The following is a 26,993-nucleotide window of genomic DNA, read 5'->3' on the forward strand; positions in this document are numbered from 1 at the left end:
AGAGGTCTCTGGAGAGCTGAGCCGCAGCTGAAGGGGCCTTTAATAAAGGGCGGGGAGGGCACTTAAAGACAAACAACATCCAGGCCCCGCCTGGCTCTGCAGCGGCCTGAGTCGCCGATGGCTGGTTAAGCCCAGCCCTGTCGAACTCGTGGCCTGTTGAGCTTAAATGTAGGGTCCCAAGGAGCGCCTTCGTGAAGTCGGGGCGCTCATAAATCGGCGAGGTGAGATGAATAGTTCTCCGAGACTGTAAAACGTGAGACCCCGGCACAGGGTTGGCTGCAGCTCAGCCACGCAGGGATCCTGTGGTCCCTTTCAAACACTCTTAAGCCGTATTTTAAGCACTAAGGACTTGCCTGTAACTTCACGTCTGCACCCGCTCTCCTCTCTCGAATGCACCTCGTGCACCGGCGGCACAGACTAAAACCGGTGGCCCGGCGAGGAGGGACGTTCTGGGGAGCAGCACTCGAGCCGCAAGACACTTTCCAAATGCCTTCACGCTGCCCTGATGGGTGTACGTGCTGCCGGGTCCGACGTCAGTTCCCAGCGCTAAGCGACCGACGCCGGAGCGGGAGGGCAGGAGCAGAGGGTTTGCAGAGGGACGGCTGGGCGACGGGTGCGCGCCGGGCTGCCACGAGAAGGAGGAAACCACGATCCTTGCTGACCTGCTGCTCACCTTTGATATTGTGTAATAAAGAAGCCCAAAAAATTACCAGTAATGAGGAGATTGAAGGAATCGCAAAAAAAACGATTTTATCAGAAAGCTGATTTGGGAGGTGAATTATTTTTGTTTATTTGATGCTGTAAATCATTTACCGTTAACAGCCCTGAGCTGCTGGGGGTACCTGGGGTTACTGGGCGTTGGGGCAAGGCTGCCGTGGTCCTGGGGGATGAATGGGCTCCGCTCCCCACAGCTCAGCACAGGCTCACGGGGCTGGAGCGGCGAAGGCTGGTCTGCGTCCTGATGCTTGTCCTCCTGGTCTTGTCCGTCTCGCAGCCAAATCTTAGGCGAAAGTGATCCTAAATTAGTGGGCAACTGAGTAGTAAAAGCCGGGTGCGCCGGTGGGGCACCCGATGCTGTTTGCGCTAGGGGTTGGGGCAGAAACGGGGAAGAAAGAAAACAGTTTCAGGATTGTTGGGTGGGTTTTTTTTCTGTATTGCCTGAGGGCACTAAAAAGCTGAGACAGGCGGTGGGCGCGGGGCGAAGGCTTGGCAGGGAGGGTGGCTGCGAGGGGCTGGGGCTGAGCGCCCGCGGGCTCCGGCTGCCTGTAGCAGAGCTGCTACGCCCAATTTCAAAGAACCCCAAAAGCATTTATTTCTGTTGCTCCCGCCTGTTGTTGCAGGTCCGAACTGCTTTGCAGGCACCACGATAATTCCTGCCGGCATCGAAGTGAAGGTGGACGACTGCAACATCTGCCACTGCCACAACGGGGACTGGTGGAAGCCGGCGCAGTGCTCCAAGCGTGAGTGCCAGGGCAAGCAGGCTCTGTAGCGGCAACCCCCCCGCCAGCGGCACCGCCGGCCCAGCAGCCCGCCGAGGACGGTGACGACGACGACGAAGGAACGGCTTCGACGCCGCGCACGCGTCCGACCTCCCGCCAGCTGCAACAGGGGCACCAGCAAAACCTGCGAGGGTTTCACACAAGCAGAGGTCTTACTCGCGGGGAAGGGTCTCCCTCTCCCCCTCCTCCTGCTCTTCCCTCGCTTTACACACTATGTATCCGGTATCTAGGTATCTACTCCGCTTTTGTAATTATCAGTGCTTGGTAGGGATGCGGTGGTCAGATTTGGGGAGGGGGGAAAAAAAAACCACAAACAAAAAACAGCCCACGCAAGTTCTTGGACCGGTGACACCTCTGAGACGCCGATTGATTCACTGCTCTCACTTTCTACGATGTGGGTCGCGGGGTTTTTCACATTTATTTATTTAAGGTTTTTTTGCTATTGTGATGATTATTTTCAGGTTTTTTTTAATTTCGTTTTTAAAGCCTCTTCCCAAGCTGGGATTGTTGGGTCAATACAGCTACGAGTGAAGCGATGGATCATTTTTATCGTGTCTATAAGGGGGGGGGGGGGGGGGGGCAGTAAGGACAGGAGGGAGGTAGAAATGAAAAGGGGAGGAAGGGGTTAAAAATACACCAACTGGAATGTAACCTGCGGAAGGACCGAGTTAGATGCACGGGTGTAGGACCGGACACCCAAGACACAAGCTGTATCTGTGTTACACTTTCCCCACTGAGTGGGGACAATAAAGTTGAAGACGCCTACACAGTCACCCTGACCTTGACCGCAGCGAGGGCCAGCACGGCTGCGCGGGCGGGCGGGGCCGAGCCAGAAAGCGTCGGAAAGGCACCAAGAAAGCCCCGGCTTACCCGGGCTGCCTTTGTGCGACGCCCGGGGGGGTGTCGTGGTGGAAGGGAAGAGGGTCCCAGCCGTGCCCCGTCCCGGTTTTGCCGGCGCTGCGGCTGCTCTCGCTGGAGCCAAAGGCACCGATTCATCGACCGCAGCGGCAGCGGGACTGGGCTGGCGGGCAAGACCCTCGGCTGCAGTGCCAGGGAGCTGCCCCGGCTCTCCCCCGGTCCTGGGAGTGCCCCTGCTGCTGGGGGCAAGGCGTGCCGGGGTGCACGGGGGGTCCGCGGGAATGGGCTCCTGGTGGAGGGTCTCTCCGGAACGCGGCTGCGTGCCGCCCTGCTGGGAGGAGAGGTCCCCGCCGTCCCGGGCAGGCTTTTCGGCACCAGCACCTCTTGCTTTCTCAGGCTGCGGCTTCCCAGCGCTACTGTGAGAGAAAAGCCGCCGATGCCGTTTCCCCGCTCCGCCCTGCCCAGGTGAGCGCAGGAGCCTTTCCCATCGCTGTCCACGCTCGCTTTGCTGCTTCGTGGTCACGGCCATTAGGGCGACGGCGCTCGTTTGGTTGGGGCTGCAGCCCGGCACCCGCTCCGAACAGCGACGGCAGCAAATCCTCCTTCCAGCATCCCCCGCCGAAGCGGGTCAGCACGGTTGGTCTCGGTTTCATGCGCACTGTTGCCTTTATATTTTTATTTCTTCCCCATTTTTGCATTTTAGCGGAGGGCAGGGGGTAGGACGAGCACTAGCGCAGCGATTGTCGTACTTCGGCTGAGCGTTGGCTTCCTGCCAGTTGAACCGGTACCGTTAAAGAAGTCATCGCCACCTTTCTCCGTAAGCTGTTGCCTGTCAATGACTATCTGGTTTCAAAATTTTCGAACAGTAGTGTGCCTGAAACTAGTGAGAGGAAAAAAAAACAACAACAAAACTATTCTGTAAAAAATGGGGGGGCTAGAAACAATATTTGATGTGTAAAAGACTATATTATTAAAAAATTATTTTGTTAAATATAAAATGTGTGAACCAGCAAAAAAAAAAAAAAAACCAAACCCAAAATTATATATTTGTGGTGTATTTTACTCTGCTGACCATCTTCCCCTCCAGCTCCCAATTCCCCATCCCGTCCCTTGCTCCAGCCCCCGACTCTGCGGCTGAGGTGGGAGGAGCGGGCTTGGAGCCCGGACGTGGCTGTAGAAGGAAATCCTGTGGATGGGATGGGCTGCCCAGGATGCTCCTCGGCAGTAAAATCAGTAAATCAGCCCTGCTTTGTCGCAAGATGCCTGCCGAACCGGGATGCCCTCCCGGGGAGCCGTTGTGGACCAGCGCAGCTCCCAGGCTCTGGCTTTCACCTCCGCGTGTTTCTGCCTTTTACTGCTGCCATTTTATATTTGATGCCGTTTCCTGAGCACGGCAATTAGCTTTCCGTTCGCAAACTCCGTTTGGTACCTCCAGATGCATCATTATTTACACTGATTAGTAGTTACTCTAATTAATTACAGCTTAATTACTGTAGTTAATGTTTGTATAGTGCTTGGAACAAGTACAGCCCTACACGTGCCACATATTAGTACTTTCTTCACTATTAATTAAGCACCATCTCCGTTCCATGCTGCGCTACTTCGTTATTTCCCAAGGAGTCGCGGTAGCGCCCTTCTTCCCACCCAGGAGTACTTCACTCCGGGCTCCCGCCGGGATGCTGCCGTGCCGGCAGCCGCGTGGGACGGGAGCGGGAAGGGCGATATCCCCAGTGCTGAGCAACACGGTGGGTGCTCATTTTTTTTTTTCCCCCTTTCACCCTTTCGGGGCATTGGCTCAAAAAAAAAATGGGGGGGAAGAAAAAAAAAAAAAGTTGGTGGCGGGGGATGCCCCAAGGACCACGCGCAGTCAGCTGGGGCGCGCGCGCGGGTGAAATGGGGGGGAAGCCCTGCGAGTCCCCTCGCAGATGGAGGGTCTGCCACAGGCGGAGATGCCGGCTCAGACCCCGCAGAAGGGATCTGCCTCCCCCGGATCCAGCGGCGTTGGGCACGCCGTCCCGCTGGGAGAGCCCGTTGGTCTCCGCGAGCAGGGTCCGGGGTCGCGGGGAGGAGCGACGGGCACGGATCGGCTTTTCCGGGCGGCCGCGTGGGAGAGCTGCCAGTCGCGGGCGCTCGGAGCAACAGCCCCGAAAACCATCGCCACCGGCACTGCTTCGTAGCAGCCCACCCCAGGCCAGGCGGGGTGGATCCAGAATTGAAATCCTGTCGAGCTCTCTCCAGATACGCTCTTTTTTTTTTTCCTGAACCAAAGATTTTCAGCCTCATCTCAATCTCCTTCCTTTCTGCACCCCCCCCCTTTTTTTTTTTTTTTTTTTTAATGTTTTAGTTCATTTCTCCCTTTAATTAATGACAGTTCTGGGCCAGCCAGACCCATTAACTACTCTTCTCATTTAGACCTTTCAGAGATGCAGTTGCAGATGCAATTTAATTTGTTGACCCATGATCGATAGCAATTAATACCATCTCTTTAATCTTGTTGAAAGGTTCGTCTTGGGCTTCCAGAGGCTGCCATCTCAAGGGAAAGGTGTCTGATACACGTGTTATTAGATGGGGGAGCACAACCTCCTCCACGGGCACCGTCCTTCCCGGCCCCCCGGGCTGAGGCTCTTGAAAATATGAGAAGGATTCGTGGGAGACGGCGAAGAAGAGGAGGAAGACAAAAGGTGAGGAAAGATGCTGAGGGGAGAGCGGGGGCTTGGCAGGGCAGGAAGCAGGGGAAGGTGGGCTTGGTGGGTTGGAAAGGTGAGGGACAAAGAGGACAGCGTGAGGGGGGATGATAGAAACAATACAGCCGAGGAGACGTGGATAGAACCGGGAGCCTAAAGGTCTCGAATTGGAGCAAGAGAGCGGGTAGCTCAGGAGCAACGCCGCCAGCACGAGTAACAGTGAATTTTGCAGAAGAAACCCAGCCAGAGCCAAAAAGGCGATCCTTCCTCCTGGGGTGCTTTACACCCCGGCCTCCCTTTGATGCCACCTTCTCCCCGCCGAGCGCAGCAGCCGCGTACAGCCGCCCTGCTCCGCCGCGGCCGGGGACAGCCCGCCCCGAGAGCATCGCCTTTGCCCCGGCCTCACTAACACGCCGCTACCCGAGATGGTTTTATTATCACGGGATTATTTCCTGGACCCCCCAGGGGCGGCTGCCTCAGCCCCGGGTCACCTGCAAAGCGTCAGCACGTCGTGTCCCCCCGCCCCTCCCCGAGAGCCGGCAAAGCACGGGCAAAACCCGGCTTAAGGCTGGGAAAAACCTGGGCTCTGAGTACTCTCCCTCCTACGCTCCCACCCGGACGGCTCCGAGCGGTACCGGGACCCTGAGCATCAGCGCCTCGACTCGGCAGCGTACGACGACTTCGGCCGCGCGCGATGAGTCGAGTCCCGCCCGACGTGACCTTCCCCTGGCTCGGCCGGGATGCCAGATCCTGGCATCACCCTCTTTTCAGCCACGGCGCTGCTAAGTGTAAAAGCAAAGAGCAACTCCTTGGCTTCCGGCACGGCGTGAGCAGTGACACGTTTCTCTTTGGTGGCTGTTAAAGGGAAGAGAGGGCCCATGTGAACGTATAGCGAATGAATGTCTTTTATATGGCAAAATGACGTGGTTTTGCAACAGCAAGTCAATGTAGAAAACGAAAAATTTAGCCAAAATCCGCCTTCCTTTGTAGTGTGGGAGGTTGGCTTTCAAAACACAGGGAGTAGAGCGCAGTGAGGTGCCTCTATTTATGTATTTCATACACCGTATGTATATATTTATATTTTCAGATAGAATAATTAATTCCTACATTTTCAGAAGTGATTTTTTTTTTAGGGAACATTTCGCTACGACGAACTTCAGTATCTAGCAGAGCTCTGCTCTCGGAAGGCGCCAGTTCATGCCCCCACTCAGCCGCCCTCTTCCTTGAGTGCTCCCAGGAGAGCCAGTAACACCCCAGTTTTGCATCCGAATACGCTCAACGCCGGACAGTGCCCAACACGGCATGGTGGCACGCACTGCCCTGGTGATATAGGAGCTCTGGGAACACCGTTATTTTGGTTCACATATACTAAGGTGATGGAGATCCTCCAAGTTCTTTCTAAGGGCCTTCTCGATGCACAGGATTTTGTAGGATGATCTTGAGCTTGGTCTACCCTCCAAAGCCACCTAGACAGAAGCTTGACACTGCCCTGGAAACCCTTTAGCCACCACGGTCACAGACTGGCATCTGAATGAATAGCAGAAGAGCACAGAGTAGACGGTTGGTATCTTCTTCCAGCAACTCCACACAGAAAAGGAAGGATCTAAGATCCACAGAAACCCCTGCAACATGTCATCTTAACCCAGGTGACTTCCCTTGGCCACAGAATTGCTCCTTTTGGCCATTCCCTTCTCCCTACCCACGGGCGTGCGTGCTGATAGTCTGTGCATGGGGAGCAGGCTGGCCAGCGCCAGTATCCCGTGAGTAAACAACAATCAGAGCCCCGACGTAGCCAAGGGATCCGTATTAAGCCATGTAAAATATTATTTGGGGCCTTACTGTGCTTTATGTGCGTAACCAGACCAAGGCAAGGAAAAATAAGCCATTGCCAAGCCGTTGCACGCTTCTGGACACAGGATGTGCAAGCCCAGAAAAAGGGGTAATTATGCACTAGGGAACTGGAAAGGAAGATAAAGCCCAACGAGAAAGCAAAGTCAGGCTCCTTTGGGATGGCGCAGAGCTGGACGGTGTCCCCACCAGGGCTGGCTGGTGCCCCCCCTGCCGAGGCCAGGGGGACGCGTGATGGTTGCACCCATCTGCACGGACGGCCTCAGCTTTTGGGCAGGCAGCCAGTTGGGTGTTATCCATGGCCGTTCAGCAAGAGACGGACAAAGCCTCTCCTTTCTTGGGGAGTTCATGTCCTCTGACCATGCTGATTACCCTGGGGCCACTAATTAATTTGTTATCTGCGCCCCTGGGAGCTGCTAGTCTGTTTTCTTGGCGCTGGGCTTTCCTTAGAAGAAGACAGAGGGTGGGTACGGTAGCTCCAAAAGACATTATTTGACAGTTTCAGGGCCTCCTTCCCAATGCAACCTTTCCGATCCATGGCTCGCGCGTCATCCCTGGGGCTGGCACCCGTGTCTGACCCCATCCGCACGCTCAGAGGAGTGTCCTCCATGCAACGCAGCGTGCCTTCTGCTCGCCTGGCTGGCACCGGGCTCAGCAGAGTCAGCTCTCCCACGGTCTCTCCGCTTTGGTGGCCCAACCAGCCAGGCGAAAGGACCCTTGGCCGCGTGACTTTCTGATGTTTGCTTCAGACACAGGAGACGGCGATCTGGGGAAAAGAAGGAGCCACAGAAAGAGCGACCCTGAGCTATTAGGCTTGTTTCAGTGTGACAGAGCAGGATTTCAATAATAATTTAATGCCACTATTAAAGATGCTCATTTAGGTCGTAAGGCATCTGGCACTGGAAAGGATGCAGTCAAGGTGCCTTTGGTCATTACAACACACACATACAACGTTTCGCGCTGCCGTTCTCTTTATGGTGATAACCCATGAAGGCTTGAAGAGAAACCACTGGGCCGCTCCCCGACCTGGTTACCCGTGGGGATTATCCTGTTGCCCACACGGATTATGCCTTCAGGTGTTTCAGCAGTGGCTTGACTCTGTGTTTGGAGAAACAGCCAAATCCCAGCCTAGGGAGCTTTGGGAAACTCATATAAATCTGGAAGGCAGAACCCCCTCCAAACAACGGGGCTTGCCAGGCTTTACGTTGTCCCTCTAATTGATGGATGATGATGAGAGCGGAGATTGCGGACCAAGCCTTGGAGTGGGCTGCAGAGACGGAGCCTCCAACACAGCCCGTGTGCTGGCGTGGCTGGGGCCGGCGGGCTCTGGCTTTCGGAGCCTTGGGTCTTCCCTTGAAGGACTTCAGGAGAGGCTGCAATGAAGCCGGGGGAGGTGTTCAGCTGGCCTGCTGAAAAGTCTCGTCTGAAGCGTTTACAGCATCCTCAACGCCGCCATCAAGCACTTGGTTAATAAAAATAATTTCAGTTTAATAGATAGGGGCCTCTTTTCATTACTCAGCTGGCTTGATGGATGCAACTTCTGCCTTGCTGGAACAGTTTCCTGACTTTCCTAGAGCCCGGCTCTGTTCTTGTCATTTAGCTGTATTTGCCATTTCTCTTTTTGTTTTCAAAGAACGAAAGCTTTGTTAATTTTTATTTATGAATTTATTTTTCGAGGAGGTGACAAACAGCTTCCCAGGAAAAAAAAAATCATCCTTAATGTTTTGAAACAGAACTGTTCTGGAATCGTGCTGTGTTAATAGATTGTCTTCATCCCAGTCGTGGAGGGATTCTGTGCTTCCAGTGGGAGCTGGGGTGGGGTGGGAAAGGGAAGAGATAAAAATGTGAGGGACTTGCTCTCCTGCAAATAATCCACTCCCATACGTGCCGAAATGCTCATTTTGCAGTCCATTAAGCTCAAGTTAATGCAGGTAGAGCGTGTCTGGCATCAAGAGGATGGCGAAGGTTTCGGGTTTTAATTTTACTCCAATGAAAAATCCTACACGTTCCTGGCTGGTGTTGGTACTTCTGCAGCAAAGACAACAGGCCCCGCAGGAAGCATGAGGCCAAGGTTAAAGCACTTCTAAGTCAAGATGCTACGATACCCAAAGAAGCAATTTCCCATTGTAGTGCGTATCTTCTGGCACTTTATCGGCATGAATAGAAACTGCGAGCGAAAGGGGTGCGCGGGGACCCATTGGAGCTGCAGATGGCTTTAAATTTCCCCTAACTTCCTCCAGATTCAAGGTTATCCTCTTGGCTTGCTGCAGGCCTGAACACTTGGGCTAATTGCACCTCTAAACAAATCGTAGCGTTGCCCCTCCTCGCCCCGCCAGCGCAAAATGAAAGCAGACGGAGACGTGCCTGGAAAATAAAGCGTCTTTGTTATCACGGTGTGAAGCCCCACGGGCTATTTTAGCCCTCGTGGTTTTACTTAAAACATCCTGAATCCCACTGGTTTTGTCAGCAGCGTGAAGAACAGCAAATGGAAGAAGGCGCAGGTGCCTCACGAAGAAAAAGACAACCCTTTGCAACCACTTAAAATTTCCCCCACGGTGAAAGAGTCCCCCTGAGGTAGGGGACAGCCCGGGAAAAGTGGAGATACCATAAGTCGCATGAGGTGGAGACATCACAAATTCCATGAGACGATGGGGTTTTCCTGCCTGCTTCTCTTGGGTGCTTCTGGGAAGATACAAGGCTGGTCTCCACCCAGCTGGAGCTTGGGGACCGACGCATCAGCTGCGTTCCCACCTCTCACCAAAATTGCTAGCGGCAACCTGGGCTCCGTCCGTCTGGATCTGAGAAAGTGGATCACAAACCAGGACCATCATCTCCGAGGCCAAACTCACCCAATGTGTGCACGTTGCCCATGACTGTGATGCCTTGTAGTAGAAATTCAGGAGTTTTCTCCTGTAGGTCAGTGGAGAAACAGAAATTCCGGTGGATGCATGTCTGAATTTCTGACCAGTGAAGCAGACACACATCCTTTGAAGGAGTTACCCAGCAAGGCAAGTTTCACTGGCCAGGCCTGGCCCATTGCACCACCAACCTTGAGCAGGGTGGAGAGAAGATTGAGAGGCATCCACTTGCACCACAGACTTGTTCTGTCATTTCATCAGATAGCCTTTTATTGGGTATCACCCCACAAGTGGCACTGGGCCTTCTTAGGTTTTGAGAAGGAATAGAAACACCCATAGGAATATAACACATAGCAAAGATTTTGCTACCTCCACGTGGAGGGGCAACCAGTGGGCAACAGTGCTGGAGCCTTGTCCTAGGGAAACCTTGAGGTGTCACAGCTTTTCTGTTTCCAATAAAGAGAAAAAAGAAGTTCAGCAGGTTAGAAAACCTGAGAAGAAAGAAGCATGAGAGCAGCTGAGCCTCACTCCCTTCAAACAGGCACAAATTTGGACCGGAGTCTGCTCCTGGAGAAGATGCAAGGCAAAAAAATGACAAAGATGCTACATCCAGCCCCAGCGACACCAGGAGTCTCTTGCCATTCCCCAGCCCTGACATTAATAGCTCCATTCACCACGCTGAAATTATTCCCAGGGGTATGAGCAACAGGCCCCTCAATCCAAATTTCTCATATCTATTTGGTGATAAACCTACGTTAATCCGATGTTGGCTAATCTGCACCACCTCTCTGACCCTGGAAACTTGTGCCTTTTGCAGGTAAAATTGAATTTGTTAGTTTTCCAGGCACTGTTATTTGGATGTACTGTGTAATATCCAAGCGACAATGGCCGGATATTAGTAGGATAGATCACATCAAAAAACGGGCCAATTTAATTATATTAAATTAGTGCATGGCCTCAAATTCCTGAAGAGAAGCGGCTGGTATAAAAGTAAGTGATGTAACTATCAATGCAACGTATTATGAGTTTTATTCTTATTATTTCTTTATTAATAAATTTTTCCTTCCCCCCCCCTGCTGTGGCAACGCCATGTGATAAAGGACGAGGGCTTGCTTACCTGCAAAACAAGAGCTTTATTACTTGTGCTGGAATAATCATTTACAAACAACAAGTGGTATTAATAAAGTTCGGGGAGAGCCAGTTGCAGGCAGCTGTGTTTCATATCGCTGCTAGCAAGAGCTAACTTTGGGAAGGAAAATGAAACGTTAACCACAAAGCCATTTCCAAGAGAAATAGCCCCACTGTACATCATCAAACTAACAAAAGCACGCCGTCATGTAACACGGGGAAATTCCTCGTCACAAATCATTTTTACCCCATTTCCCCGTGTACTCGGTCTCAGAACACAATTGCAGATTTCTATCAGTTTTGTCGGTGAATTTATGCAGCACTTTACTGCTCACCTACTTCTTCTCACCTCGGTCTTTTTCATTGATGAATTAAAGCATTAATTAATGTTTAAGGGGGAGATAGCAGGGGTTGTTCTTCTGTGGATCGCTTAATCAAAAGTGGGCCTGTGTTGCTCGGTTGTAAGTGGAAATCCAGAAACGGAGAACAGCTACATCTTCAGGCTGTGCTTTACATACCCAGCAGGAAACATTTTAATACAAAATTTTAAACGAAACAAGGGACCTAAAGAAGCATCAGTTTCCAGAAGAGGCCCAGTCTTCACCAACTCTCCTGCAGATGCTTTACAAGTCAATTTTTTTTGGTGGGAAAATCAAACCTACTGCAGTGACCAAAGAAGAACAAAGCTCTTCTGAAAACGTGGCTCGAGACATCAGCTCACCGTCAGTCCCGACGGCAAACGGAACGCAAGGTCTAGACGCGGGGGCTGCTCTTTGGTTCCGGTGGCTGAGGAGCGGAAGAGCCCTGAGGTGGACTCCTGCACGGCATCAGCCCGTGGGAAATGCCACCAAGGCCTCAAGCAGGTGGGACACGGGTGTCCCTCAGCCACTGGCATGTCCAGAGGCTCTTTTCCCCCAGCTTGTGTGGAAGCAGGTTGAATGTTCAGGCTAAAGAGCTGTATCTCGTGAGTTCGTATACAAAGCCCGTTCATTACCATTGAGACAATTAAGACTCCGAGGGCTTAGCACTTCTGAAAAGCCACGTTTGTGGTGTTTTCGACACGGACATCCTGAACTGAGATAGAGAAAACCAAAGGACCCGAAGTAATTGGGTGTGATTTAGTCAAGGGCTCCGGCACAGCCCGGGCCCGATTCTGGGTGTGTCGGGATCCTGCCCTCGGTGCCAGGCACCAGGACGTGCCACCAGGATGAGAGAAGACGTACGATGATAATGGCTAAGGCTAAAAGCAACGAAGGAGAGCTGCTTCGAGACAGGGCGGGCTACCTCTGTCTTCTCAGCGGACAAACCCTTCGACAGATCCTCCCAAGGCACAAATCACTGCGTCTGTGCCATCTTTCTAAATGAAATGTTGCTACAATAACAGATCTCAAGTGTCCCCCGAAGGCACGCTGTTCGATATTTATAATCACTTAATAAACACATGAGAAATGGCACAGTACAGCCCTACATAATCTATGTGCAATGATCCTTGGTGACAAAGTGTAAGTGACCAAATCCCTTTCCGGGTCTAATGATATTTTGCTCTAGTAAGTCAGTGATATATCTCGTACGGCAAAAATAAAGCACTCATGCATAAAATTAATACAGTAAGCTCTGAAGCCATAAAGCTTTCGGTCTGTGATATATTAGACGGGAAAATGACTAACCTGTAATTCAAGTTCTCCTGGTGCCTTATTCCCGGGAGGTTGTAGGGTCACCTAGGCATTGCATGAGCAAACCGGGCCATTTCAGAAGCCTATGAATTATTAACAAACCAGGTGGGAAGCCCATTAGGGTCATGTGCAGAAGAAGCCCCACGAGGACACAGGTCGCAGCTTCTCCTCGTAGAGGTCAAACGTTTCTGTCCTTTCTAAACCCGCCTGACAAAACTTGCAGCAAATGGCCTCCATCCCTGTTGCTCCTCTCGCTCCTCCGAGGAGGGCTTGTGATGTGACCAAAGGCCTAAGGTCTAAGACCTAAAGGTCTAAGTCTACTTACTGAAGTAGCTGGGACCTCTTTCTAGGCAGATTTCCCTGCTATTTAATAGCAGAGATGATACAATTCCCACGTAAGCCTCCGATATGATTGGGAACAATTTGCTAGAAAACCAGAAGCAGCGTGACGGTGACGTGCCCAAGCAGCCTGTGTACGTCACACCGTATTTTTGACTCCTGTGAACCGCCACCGCGTCTCACGCCCACCAGACTGGCTGCTGGTCGTCTCTGAGGGGCTGGACCGTGCCCGGGCCGCGGCTGGGCTTGAGTGCCGTGGCAGACTCGCCCATTGCGTGTTGTGCAGCCCACTGGGGAGCCCTTGCAGCCTCCCGGTCTTCCGTAACCAGCGTGAACCGGTGTCAGAGAAAAATTCTCCAGCTGCTCGGAAGGAGTGAGGAACCATCCAGAAAGCGAGAGCAGGGGTGGCGAAGCAACTGGCAGCATCACGGCTCTGCAGCAGGAGGGAGGGATGTGAGAATCGCCGTCGCAACGCCCGTTCCACGCAGCACCTTGCTGGGGCCGCCCCACGGGAAGCAGCTGCGAATGCAAAAACCCTTCATAAAGATACGCTCAGTAGTGTCAGATATTGAAATTACCTCTGTGGACGTGTGTTGCACACCTTCTCATTGCTGACTGTGGTAACTCAGGGGTCAGGAATCCAACCCAAACAAAGTTTTTCAAGGTCCTTCCGTAAGAAAATGCAGCCACTGCTCGCGCCGACGGTGGGTGCAGCCGGGATCGCGCACGAGAACATCACACTGTGGATTCCATCGATCTGCAACCCAGCCCTTGTTTCAACCAGAAGAATAATTATCCTTTGCATGTGAAATGATCAAAGTGCTTAAAAAAAAAAAAATCAAACTCCGGCTCCTCAATCAGGAACGCTGCCAAGCGATCGAATCAATAGGTTGTTAGATACTTGAAGGATGGGAATATGTGAAAGCTATCAAATGATTTTGTTGTTAATAAACTGCTACAGTAATTACCATTAGAATAGAAATGGAAAGATACAGATCAGAAATGGAAAGCTGTGAATGGTTTCTCATTAAGTGAAATTAAAGCGGACGGGATTTTTTTTTTTCTTTTGGCCTTGATTCTGCAACGTTTCGAACTCGCATACCCAGAGCTGCTCATGCACCCAGCTTTGTGTACCCCCATAAATAGCTTCAAGTCAGCCAGCCTCCAGCACTGGGGAGCTTACCTGGGGTCTGGAGAACAGTCAGTTAAAGTCGGGGCATGGGGAAGTTGCACCTTGCAGAACTGAGCCCGGTACACGGTGGTAGACCATCCTGCAGCAGCTCAGCTTGCAGTCTTCGTCATAGAGGTGTCCACACTGGGGCTTAGGTAAGGCCAGTGCAGATTTTCTCCGTGGACCACGGAGAAATGGAGACATGAGTGCTCAGTCTGAACAAAAACGTGGTACCAGGAAATAAAACATCAACAAGGTTCAGGAACTGGGATCTGCTGGTTTGCAGAGTGGTGAGTTAGCTCTGCCGGGGATGGAAAACGGGATACTGTGGAGTATGGAGAACCAGGTTAGACATGTGGAAGGGCCTCGAGAGAAGTGGAGACCAGAGGGTTGGGTCCTGGTCTGGGGTGGGCAGGAGAGTGTGGGAAGACTGAGGGTGATGGTATGGCTCTCCATGAAGGTCGTGGTGGGTGGCTCCAGAGGTGAGGGACATTCAGCCCATGCTGACTGCGTGCTAAACACAAAGACAGCCAGCGAGGGTATCATGACTCAAATTCTTAATATTCAAGGTCTGCAGTGCTAAAAGATAAGGTTTTAGTTAAAGAACATGGCAAACCATAAATACCTCAGAAGCCCTCCCTGCCCCTCCTGCTTTCTACTTGTGGTCCTTAGAGTAATAGATTTTTTTTCACTGGAAAAGCTTGACCTTTTCTAAAGTGCGGGTCAGAGAACGCAATGAGATAGACTTAGGGTTTTCAGCTTCGCTCTCGTTAGCAGGACAGAAACTGTCGCGGTGGCTTTGAGGGGAGGAGGGAGAAAGCCATTTGCTGCAGGTCGAGGAGCAGTCTAGCTGTTGAGGCTAGATCAGCTGCCCACACGGCGGTCTGAACTACCGCGACATCGTTCCTCCTTAGCTTGCCTATAGCTGAGAGAGCACGTGGGTGAAAGCACAGCTTCCTTCATGATATAGGAGATGCAGAGCGAGTAGCCAGCTCAACAAAAAGAGCAGGTCTCGAAAACCCCAAAACCTTTTATAAGGAAAGGAAAGGTTGTAGAGGCTGGAAACACCTGAAAAGTATCATCAAACATCTGCAAATCCCACTTTACCCACAGTGCTTCGACAGGACAATATTAATAGCCCCACAGCTTTGCACATACAGAATTTCAAGTGCTTCCAGGCCTAATGTATGTACTGAAATTGGTTGTCTTCTACTAGCACGTAAAAAAGGAGGTTGAAAGAAAGGACTAATGGAGGTACATTAACCTTTTGGGACTAGATTTCCCAATACTAGCTACTAATGCAAAATCCATTAGAAGGAAATGGCTGGGAACCGTGGTGCGTGAGTGTTATAATGCAGTGACTCAGTCTGTAAAAATCTGAAGCGGGCATGGCAGGGACAGAGACCCATGCAAAGGTGGTGGCAAGCGCAAGAGAAGGCTCTCTGATTTGCTTTGGGCAGAGCAACGCTGCAGAGGGGGCCTGGAGAGGTGAAGATTGGGAAACTGAGCTTTGCAGCCGCCCCTTTTGCAGGAGAACGTCGTTGCTCACCCCAAGGGCAGAGCTTTGAAGTGCCTGCATGGACCTCTTCCGTCGCCTCTTTCCCTTGCATCGGTCCCTTCCTTTGCTTGCCTGCCCGCGCAAGCGTCGCCCAGCGCGCTGCTCCCTGGGAGGTGTCGTAAGGCGGACGAAATGGCCGTGCTTGCCCCAACACGGCCTTTCACCGTGGGCACCCGGCGTGACGCCACTCCGGACGGACACGAGCTCCTTCCCAAGTTCTCGGTTGGCCTCGGCAACAACAAAACGTTGATTTCCATCCTCTGGGTGCCCAAGCTCCTGCCTGTCATGGGACAAGCAATCCCTCATCGCTGGCAGAAACACCACAAGAAGCTGTTTCCTAAGGAAACACAGGCGTCCTTCTGTGGGGGATCACCCCAAAAAGAGCTGCCCTGAGGAATCAACTCTTCAGTCCTCCAAGCAGGTACAAAACAGTCTTTTTTAAGATCATCTTTTTGAAGAGGAAGGAAATAGCAGGAGCAGAAGCAGTGGGGGTGACCATGGCATTGAAGACACAAAACAGCCTCAAATACCTTTATGTGAGGATTTCTTCACTTGCTGGGTGCTCCTCTTTGAAATTGTAACATGTAAGTGCTTTTCTTTCAGGCATGTGAAGAGAAAGGGGAAAGAATGAGACCAGAAGTGAATATTATCATTTAATACGCAAAGACAGTTTCAATAGATACCTTAATGTGCACTAATTAGGTGTGGGAATACGCAACACATCCCAAGGGCTGGTTATAGCCTCTCTCCCTGCTGCACTCAGGCACGTTTCACTACCGTGATCAAATATTTTAAAATGTACAAAGATTTATCACCTGTAGAGCACAAAAGAAAATTGTGATTTGGCCTCCTTGGCAGTCACAGCTAACAGCCATCTTCCTAAACCAGAGTAGGACACAGTCCAGTTTCATTTACCATCTGAAGCCAGCCAGAAGCCGTCAACGCTGATCTGGGAATCCCTACAGCTGCCAGGACAGGAGCTTGGACACAGACAAAAACTCTCTCACTGGGTGCTGGAGCTCCCAGTACTTGGTTCGTCTCACAGATTCCCATGAAACCTTTTCTGGTCTCCGGTTGTCGTCTCTGGCCTTTCCTTCATCCAGTCCTTGAAGGACTTAAGCGTAGGAACAACTGACAACTGGGCATACACCATCACCTCAAAGACAGCTTGTGCCTCGAACAGGGTGAGAATGAGGTTCTTTACACCAACTTTGCAACCCCCTGCCCTTGGGGCTTTCTCTAGGGTGCCAAAGAGCACCTGGGGCGAGCATGAGCTAAGCAGAGTTCTCTTCCACCTACGGCCCTTTTCTTCCATCCTGAGTGTTGCCTGCTTAAACACGGAGCCAGTTCTCCTCCTGCCTCACCAGGGTGCACATTCTTGTCTTTATAGGGATACAGCGTGCTGCTTGCAGGGAGAAGGTAGGTGAGGACTCTGCACCCGTGTGTGTGTTTGTGAAGACTTTTCTCTCCTTTTCTGCTCCTGCTCTGTCACTTTGCTCATGCCCATAGCGCAAGTACCATCTCCAATTTAACAGATCACCATGGTACCACCCAGAGATTGATCCACAGCTGGTACTACCTTGCCTGGCCTTCAGTAGGAACTGTGGTTCCTCCAGTCTTGTGGATCTTACACACCTTGCCCTTTGAATCGTGTGCACCCCAACCACGGCACCTCAACGCGGGAGCGGCTGCGTGTGATCGCTTATTCCTTTGTGCGTGAGCTCGGGTGCTTCGTTTTCAAAGCCCCTGAGCTCCGTTCTGCATTCCGAGTCTTTGGAGTCCAAATCTGGCTCACAGTACCTGACTGCAGGTGCTCAAAAACAAGTGAAAAATGTATGGCTAGCCCCAAACCCGGTCCCCGCTGATAGCTGTCCCTGCTGAGCTCGCTGTGCCTGTCCCTTTTGCACCCAGGTACTGTTAGGACCTACCTGCTTCCCTGCAGGCTAATAAGGCTTCACGCTGAAACGCGCGGGCCCCGTCTAAAATAAAAAAATAAAAATAAAAGGAACAAATTTTCCTATTTTAGGAAATAAAAGCAAGGTTATGGGATTTTCCTCGGATTTAACAAACGTAGGCGGAATGCAGCGAGAACAAATCGCATCCCGGCCCCTTTTCTCCCCTCACTTTCTCTGCCTGTTGAGCAGAGCATCCTCAGCGCCCGCAGAGACTGGTGAAAGCTTGCCGTGCTGGTGGGACCAGTCGTGCGCTGCGCTAGCCCAGGCTGCAGGGCAACAGCCCAAGGGTCCACCCAGCCCCTCGGGCAAGTCTGGTGTCCTGCGATGTGTGGGAGAGCAAGCCTGTGTCTCACCAGGCCTGAGCTAGCAGAGGACACCCCACCTCTGAGCCACAGAGGTCTGCACAGACCACGGGAACTTCGACTTCTGTCTAAAGCAGTTTCTCCCTCTCTCCTTACCGAGTCAAGGTCGGGTTCATCAAGCAGTTTTTCTAAATACACCAATAAAAGCCAGTAGTCCATGCAAACTCTTGAAAGAGTCCACAAAAAGACATCACTGGAAAAAAACCAAATGCGTGTTCCAGGCTGTTCCCGGATGTTTTTACTTGTTCAACAAGTACACAGCAAGCGAAGAACCAGAGGCCAGAAAACTTGTACTGTGAGTGAATTGAGCTGGGGAGAACATCTGCCTCCAATTTTTCAGTTAAGCAAAACCGTGGCTTTTAATTTAATAAAAACCTTCTGCCTACAACCACGGATAAAATCGCTCAGGCTTGGCTGAGTTTAAAACCACAACCTGGCACCTCTTCAGCAGCACCTTAGAGAGCTCAGGGTAGAAAAACCTTCCCATTCTGACCCACGCAGCTGCTGGGACTCGACCGCCGAGAGCAGGAACGAAGCTTCGCCTTGGGCCCGGGCTCCAGAAGCAAAGCGCGGGGAGGTCACGGGCAACGTTTACGGCAACAGCAAAACCGTTTGTGTGCGGGCTTTAAAAACGCCGCACGCCGCTGTGAGTAGCTGGTTTGAACCCGGGCTCTGCCCAGCCCACCTGCGGGCACGGGGAGCGCGGCGTGGCCCCTCTGCCCCCTCCCCGCGCCGTCACCCCGGCTCTCCTGGGACGAGCCGAGGGACGCGGCAGGGCAGAGCGCGCGGGCCGCGCGCTGCGGCGCAGCACGAAATAAATACGGGGGAAGAAAAAGACCCGGCACCGCAGACTTATTGAATTAAACATTAGCGGGGCTAACGCAATCAATACGGCGTTGATTGCGTTATCGTATTAATATTTAATTCAATTAGAAGGACCCCAGTTTCTTTTTTTTTTTTTTTTTAATGTTCTTCCAGATCTTTGATGCTGCAGAAAAAAAAAGTTAAAATTTTGCTACAAAGCATGAATACCAGCTGGACCCAAACTACAGCTGACCTGGGTTTCCCCAGGCCCCAGCTGTTCCAAGCTGACCCTTCCAGCAGGAGGGATGAAATGCAGAACCATTTCCCTGGCCAGGCTGCCACTAGCACCCAGTACAAACCCCGCAGAGAGACCGGGACCCCCCTCGGGGAGCGTGGAGTGCACGAGTGTGTGGGGCAATCGGCAAAACCTCACTTTCCACGGCGTTCACGTCACAGCCGAGCCGCAGCTGATGGCTGCCGAAAGAGGCGGCCTCACACCTGCTCCCCCCCCCAAATACTTTTCTGACTCCTCTGAGAATTAGCACAGTTTGCTAAACTAGCAGGAAACTAACCCAGCCCCACACGAGCTGAAGAAATAAGTATATTATTTTTATCTGCTCAGCCAGCTTAGCCGTCACTTCACATCCCGTTTCTTATATGTGCTTTTAACTCCTGTCTCACCAGGTCCCTGCTTAGCTTACGGGCTTACGAAGGGACGCGCTGCATCACGGCGCGGCACCGCTCTTCGGCAACTGAATAGAAATAAGCCCCGAAGCAAACTCCGGCTTGAGAAAGGGCCGCTGCGCCCATCGGGGAGGAAACCTCTCTGCTTCTTAAAGACACTCGGACGTCCAGGGCGGATGCTGTAAGGCAGCTCACCGCGGCACCGCACGGTTACCTTCTCCCGGCTGCGCTGCTCAACGCTTCCAGCGCCCACCGGCGCGAGACGTCGCAACCCCTGCTGCAGCCCCGCTGCTCGTGATGAAAGGCGCAGGTACCAGCCCTCCCCTCGCCGGCCGCTGCCCCGGCGTCTCCAACACCCAGCGGGAGCTGGTGCTTCTCTGCTACCTCATCAGACCAGACCTCCTGCCAGGAATTACATTGAAGCACCGAAAATGCATCTTCTCCATAGGAGGGGAAAAAAAAAAAAAGTGGGAACCTTCCTCTCCTTCCTCCGTCTGGTTACATAGAAAATAGTCTTCTGTTTTTAAGGGCAATTTAACACTAGTTAAATGACCATTAATTTAAATCAAACAAGTCTGAAGAGATACAACATGCTGCACTGCTATTAAACACAGCTGAATCTTCATTTGGTCCAGCCGAGACACCGCTGCCCATTTCCTAGGCACTATTATCTGGCTGTCCAAAGGCCCCTTTCTGTAGTTTTTAAACTGATGTGTAAGCCTACTTTGTTGGCTTTGGCAACACAGTGCAGCCCACTTTTGTATCAGAGACAAAGATTCAAACTTTTCTATCAAAAGTTTTAGTTTTCCATCTATTTTTTCTTGCAAAGCATGGGAGAGTCAGAAAAAGAACATGGGGCCAAGCTGATTAATACCAACTCATCTGACATCCAATTCACCCCCTTTCCAAGAGCAAACCCAGGTGATCCTCCGGCAAGGACATACAAAATAGCTTAAGGAGGAAAAAAGAAACGCTTTGCTCTTCCGTGTTTCATAGACCCGTCCTCGGCAAGACCCCGAGACGCTGCTCTCCAGGCGTTGCTGGCAGTTCAGCTGAGGCACAAGACAGGTCAGAACAGACACTCCTGCCCAGCAGCTCTGTGGGCACCGCAGCACGGGCTATCAGTAATAAACTGATTTTTCCCCCCTTCCCTCTACCCCCCGACGGTAAAGCTAGCCCACATGGAGCGGAAGCAGCACAGAAACCACAGGTAGGGGGACCAGACGATGCCTACGTTTACACGCTTTTCCCCAAATAATATGCACTGATGTGTAGTTTCACAACACTCTGTGGCTTCCATACAGACATCTTTGTCCCAAGCAGAATATTTGCAAGAGTTTCTTTAGCCAAAGTCCTGATCTGCTGGAATACTGCAGCATAAACTAACTGCTCCAATGAAGTTTGGTCTTGAGTTAAGATGCTGGACCTAGGCAGGGAATACAACCAGCTTCAATTCCCCACCTAGAATTATGTTGTACCTTAAATTACTTCTCTTCAATTGCTCTTGCTCCTTCTGCAAGCCTTGCCCAGGCTGATCAAGATTAACTTTGTGATGGGTCCCACACAGCTCTTCAGGTCCAACCTCGGCTCAGACACTTGTGGTAGAGCAGAAGAGAGCAGCTTTACTTCAAGCCTAACGAAGGCTGCGTAGAAGCCAGCTGGGTTAAGCACTTAGAATCACAGAATCATTAAGGCTGGAAAAAACCTTTAAGACCATCAAGTCCAACCATCAACCCAACACCACCAGCCCATTAAACCATGTCCTGAAGTGCCACATGTACACGTTTTTCGAACACTTCCAGGGATGGTGACTCCACCACCATCCTGGGTAGTCTGTTCCAATGTTTTATCACTCTCTCAGTAAAGAGCTTTTTCCCAATACCCAGTCTAAACCTCCCCGGCACAACGTGACATCTTCGTTATTAGAGAGATGCAAGACTTCGGACCCTCCCATGCTTGTTATTCATTCAGAAGAGGACTGAGATACAACAGACCCTGAGCACCTCCCAGGCTTGCCAGTTCTTTTTAGAGACTAAAAGCAGCTACCGCTGTTCAGTACTACTCATTTGCCTGTTGTTTCCCTGAAATTGCAGAAATAATGCAACATCTAGCTCTCCTGAGTTGCTCTGGCAGGTTTGGTTTTTTGGGGTTTTTTTTTTTTGTTTTTTACAGGCCACACTCTGCTACCTCAGAAAAGTCACTCCTGAGTATCTTGGATAACAAATGACTCCTCAACGTTCAGCAACATAGAACAGATTTTATTTCATAGTTGGAGGAAAAAAGGCCAAAAAACCCCTATTGGTATTTTAGGGATAAGAAAAACCGAGATCTTTGAAAACAAATAAGCAAATAGAGCACACAGCCAAAAGTATGTTATTCTATGACTATATTCCCTGGGACCTAACCAGGACACCGATACAAGAAAGCAACCTCCATACTCTCAAGCATCTTTCACTTCAGTACACACACAAAGCAAACACAGAAAACCCACACAAAACAAAGAAGAAAAGTAAACCAACCAACCAGCCAGGCTTCATGTATTCTCCCTTAGACCACAGCCGTTCAAAAAGACTGTGTGAACTATCAGTGATGTTAAACTGGTGTCACTGAAGCCCAGACACTACTACAGGTGTTACCAGGTGTCCCAAATGAACTAATTTGTAATGAGATAAACAGCTAAATTTCAAGAAAGCTGCCTAAAAATCATTAGCCTTTGAGATTCACAACATTTTTGAGGTAGAAATACAAGATTAATAACAACATCTATAATCCAGCATGCAAGTCTTGGACCCTCACCTCTTCCAATGCCCCAGTCATCAGTGCACATTAAGTATATGCACCTTAGCAGGAGAATACTCATATAAATTCATGTTATAGCTAAGGTTCTTTACTAACCTTTAACAGATTTTCTTTAATGAGCTCATCTACTCCTTTGACTATGCCAAAACATACAGCACCCAAAACAGTCTACGGCTGTCACTGCCATGAGTCTACTCACACTGCTTGAAATACCTCTTCTATTTTGAGCCTGCCTCCTACCAGCTTCTTTTAACACCCCCTTGCTCTTGAACTAGGAGAGACAGTAAGAAATAATCCCTGCACTCCCTTTACCACACGCTTCATGATTTCATAACTTTGCTTTCATGAGCCAAAATCCATCCAATGGATTAAGGGACTTGATTTATCCTCACTGCAAGACTTCTTTTTTTAAGGCAAGTTTTATTTAATGATTAACAAGAGTGAAATAAGTAGGGTCCATGCCACTGACCTCTAGTTTTTGTGTACTTACCTGTTGCTTCAGTAGTGGTCTGGCATCAAATTCTACTTACTGCAGTTCTGTGAGACTCTTTAAGTGTGTAAGTCTACATAGTTCATCACACTCAAACTCTGAATTCCTGAAGAGACCTGAAGGAGATGGGCCAGTTAATCTCGAGGGCACTTCAACGAGAAGGGTAAGTAAGGATCATATCAGTGTGACATGAAGGGATTCTTAATGCGATTTGATAGCAACTCTGCTTGAAAACAGGACTTGATTCAAAGGAAGACAACCTTAGGAAAAGTTCAGTGTGGCTTAAAAATAAATTATAAAATTGATAGCAATTTTCTAAGTTTCTTTTCCGCTGCCAAAGAACAATGGCTCTTAAAATCTGTAACTCTGTTGCCTTTACCTGAGGACATAGAAGGAATGGCTGATGGGTCAAATTTCTTCCTGGTACATAACAGAAAAGCTCCATTCTTAAAAGAATCTTGCAGAGATTCACTGCTACTTTTGCAGAGAATACTGCATTAGGTATATCGATGTGCTATGAAATGCCAAGTTAAAATGAGCTACAATTGTTAAAATAAATGACCAAGTCCAGGCAGTATTGACTCAGTACCTTACTTGCTGCCAGTGTTTATCTGCACAAAACCCCCAACCCATTCATCCCGTGGGTTGTTCCATTTATTAACAAGTCTTGCATTTTTGTTTGCTCGCACAGAAATGCGAGTGCTTGAGAACTGCATTTAGTGAAAAGCAATGATTCAGGCTAGCTTAAGTGATAGATCAAGACACTCCAGCTACTGAAGTCTAGTAGATGCTACTGAAAACTACACCTGTTATACACAAAGTGTATAGTTCTAGGAGTTCTATAGAGCATATGGAAAATTGGCATAGGATCACCAATGACAATGATTACGGGAAACAATCGTCTTACACTGAGGAGCTGCTCTTGCAGGTGGATATGGTATCTTCACAGATGCATACTTATGTTTCCGCGTACCTGTTGAGATACATATGGACTATGTACTTCTACAGCTAAGCTGATGCAAAAAGGATACTCCAAGATTACTGGCACCAGAAGTTTTGTTATTACAAGCAATACAAAAGCAAAACACAAGAAACTTTTATCCCACAACCATCGTTCTCATTGTATATTATTACAAGACACCATTTTAAAATTATGATTTCACAACTAAGGCAACACACAAGATGCAAGACATTACATAAGAGCACAGAGTGAGGAAGTAAGATTCTGACAATAACTTATGATCAATTATGAGGAAAGAATTAAAAATTTATTGTAATATGAAAGAGTCAAATATTGTTCCAATGTAGCCAGCTAACATTAAGTACAATTGTGCAAAGCGAGGTATAATTCTTTTGTGATCATTATTTTTCATTAGAGTAACCATGATAGTAACAATCCATACTTACAAAAATATTTTTGATTATAATAATTTGATAAGGATCCTGATGCCTAACTTTCAGAAAACAGAACTGAATTAGAGTTACACATTTCCAAGTGTGAAAGAGAACAGAAACAAAGAAAGCGTTACTCCTGCTACAACTAAGGAATTTTAGACAAAGATTTTTAAAGATAGTGTTTTCAAAATGGTCTACTTTCAAATGAATTCAGGATTATCCCATGCCAAGTATTTCCTGCAAAACTCAGTTGTAAGAAGTTATAAGAAACATCACATGTTGTCTGACAGAAGAGATGTCTACACAGGCAAATCACTATGTTCAAATGTAGAATGTTCTTTGTTTAAAAAATACAAATTCCGGCCCAGATGGGAAATCTTGACACATACAGTAGATCTTGTCAATGGATATTCAACACAAAAGAAATGGGGTCACGCACTATCACCTACAAAGGGCTGCTTTAAATCAAGAATGCAAAAGTTTTCATTTTGTAACTAAGATTTTTCAAAATGCCAGTGATTATTACAGTTAAGTTAAATGCGAAAATAAAGCAGACAAGGCACATTTTTCAATGCAGTCTATTTCTCTTCTCCATTGTAAGTTCATTTATCACAGCATATCAGTGATCTTAGTAACTCATTTACATGGCCAAAGCTCTTCTGTATTCCTAAGTGCAAGACATAAGTCATAGCTTCAGACCAGTCTTTACCAGAGGGTTCCAACTGCTCAAGATTCACCACATTTTAAAGCCTTGCTCACGAGACATTGATATTCATTTTACAGGCAGGAGCTGAAATGACATCACACAGTCTACAAGCCAGCTGGAGGGGGCCATCCACACTTTGCCCTGACGAATTTTCTCCGGCTTGAATTTAGAAGACACATCATAGATTACATACTGAGTGCAAAATCTCTGGTCAGAGGTAGATTCTGCATGGTACGCCACCGTGTTGACTGTCTGAGTCACATCGCTGTCTGGTTTTGGCTGCCTAACCAGAATTTGTCCTCCTGCTGCTTTGACCAACTCCACAAGATCACTCTTCTGGTGACGGTTGAAAGATCCCAAAAAATAGAAGTAGCATCCATCAAACAACTTAGGCAACTAAGTAGAAAGAAAAAAAAAAAGTATAAATACAGGACTTTACAACTGAGCACATAGGGAAAAAAGTGGAAAGGAACAATGAGTGCCTACAAAAAACCCAATTAAAATAACCAACACTAGAACCTAGTACAGCAACTTAACATGTAAGGTCCCCAGTATAAGTATGCAATCAAGAAAGGCTTGCTTACATGGTAAATTCTTGCCTATGTTTAAATATTTTCCAGCACAACAAGGTTTAACTATGAGCTAGGAATATTTACAGCTCCTGTTACAATACATTTAACGACCTTCTCCAGTGTAATCCAGAAATTAACCCAGTTAAATATAAAAGTGTCCCTATATGGAAACAGGTAGTAATAAAACCATCTTTCTTTCGACTTTCTGATAATTTCAACTAGGTTCTAAAGCTCAGCAGAGAAGACCAAAGCAGCATCATTTCCTGTCCCATCCAGCTTCTTCCATGAATGTAATACAGTGTTCCCTCTGACAAGGTTAGAGCAACATATCCGCTAATAGAGAAAAGTGACAGCTTTATGGGTGTTCGCAGTTCTTTCGATCGCCTTGCACATAATCAAATTTCTGGACAAGACCACATTAAAATTTTACATCTACTGCACCTGCCCATGTGGCAAAGGGCAAAAATGTATGAACCAAAGGTCATTAAGATAATCAGTCTCAAGCAATAAAACCCACCAGCTGTTCTCTGTTGAGCCGGCCTCTTTGTGGGCCACCTTGGATTTCATACTTTTCTTCTTGTTCTCGTACTTTGGTTTGTAGACAGGCTTGCACCCCTACAAAAAACGCAATAAGGAAGGCAAAGATCAGAGATGCTACATTTTAAAGAGATTTGCATGTCATTTTAGGGACTAAAGAGTTGCACTCAGATAAAAGCATTACCCACAATGCAAAACATTGCATTCACATTGCAAAGCTTGTGTGCAATTTGCTTTTAAACTTGAAAAAATTTACAACAGCGGTTGAAGATGCAAGTTAGATGGAGAGAAGCACTATCACACTAAAATCAGCGCTGTAAACACTAGAAGTTATTAGCTTTTCCTCTTACACACTAAAGGTCAACCACTTAATGTCAAATGTCAAATTGCTGATCATTTGGAAGCTTAAAGCCAGCACGTAGAACCAACTCCGCAGTTATAAAATGGAAGCAATTGCCTGATAAAGAGCAATTACAAGCAAGCACAAAGCTGTTAGGAAACAGCTATGGCCTCAAATAACAAATCCGATGGGATTTCAAGGTCTCCAAGATCAGCACAAACTGGAGATTTATGCTAGGGTTTAACAGTGGCATTCATTTTTGTTACCACTGCTGCATAATAAGATTGTCTTTCAGAGTCAACATGGTTTTACCTTGTTTTAAGGCTAGTTATTGTTTCCAGTACAGAATGCTCTGATGCTCATGTATCACTAACATCAATTAAACGTACTACCTGACCTCACTTTGGAAAAAGAAATTTCTGTGGTCACCCATTCACAGATGGAACATTTTGCCCGCACATCCATTGTACTCATTAATAAAAATTACCCAAGGAAGAAAGTTTGCAAAGCTGATTTTGAAAACTGTTCCATCAGGATTTACAATGCTGTCAAGGTTGTAACTTCTAAAGCAGTACCTCACTCCTTGCAGTGACTTACTCAGGCAACTTATTTCCACTGTGCAAATATGAAACCCACAATGTCTAAAAAAATGCAAACTGAACAAATTCAGAAGTGTGGCAGGTTGATCCTAAAAAGGAAGCAAGCCCAGGATTGTGAAAAGTATCACTGGCAA

The 26,993-nt window shown here is 48.9% G+C and overlaps 2 protein-coding genes across 2 annotated transcripts in view; one reads left to right on the plus strand and one right to left on the minus strand.

Moving 5' to 3' along the window:
• The window catches only part of VWC2L (von Willebrand factor C domain containing 2 like), a gene marked incomplete at its 5' end in the record, with an annotated part of 57,425 nt that extends 54,689 nt beyond the window's left edge, over window positions 1–2,736 (plus strand). The window contains one exon of the mRNA XM_082001643.1: window positions 1,341–2,736. Coding sequence (XP_081857769.1) covers window positions 1,341–1,489 — 149 coding nt within the window. The 3' untranslated portion in view covers window positions 1,490–2,736. The remainder of the gene's footprint in view (window positions 1–1,340) is intronic.
• A 21,944-nt stretch (window positions 2,737–24,680) lies between these two features.
• The window catches only part of BARD1 (BRCA1 associated RING domain 1), a 43,383-nt gene continuing 41,070 nt past the window's right edge, over window positions 24,681–26,993 (minus strand). Inside the window, exons 10-11 of the mRNA XM_082001849.1 lie at window positions 25,901–25,998; window positions 24,681–25,207 (exon numbers count right to left, since the gene is read on the minus strand). Of these exons, the coding sequence (XP_081857975.1) occupies window positions 24,878–25,207; window positions 25,901–25,998 (428 nt within the window). The 3' untranslated portion in view covers window positions 24,681–24,877. The remainder of the gene's footprint in view (window positions 25,208–25,900; window positions 25,999–26,993) is intronic.

The sequence above is a fragment of the Phaethon aethereus genome (assembly GCF_964289735.1).
Source record: "Phaethon aethereus genome assembly, chromosome: 6".
Lineage (NCBI taxonomy): Eukaryota > Metazoa > Chordata > Aves > Phaethontiformes > Phaethontidae > Phaethon > Phaethon aethereus.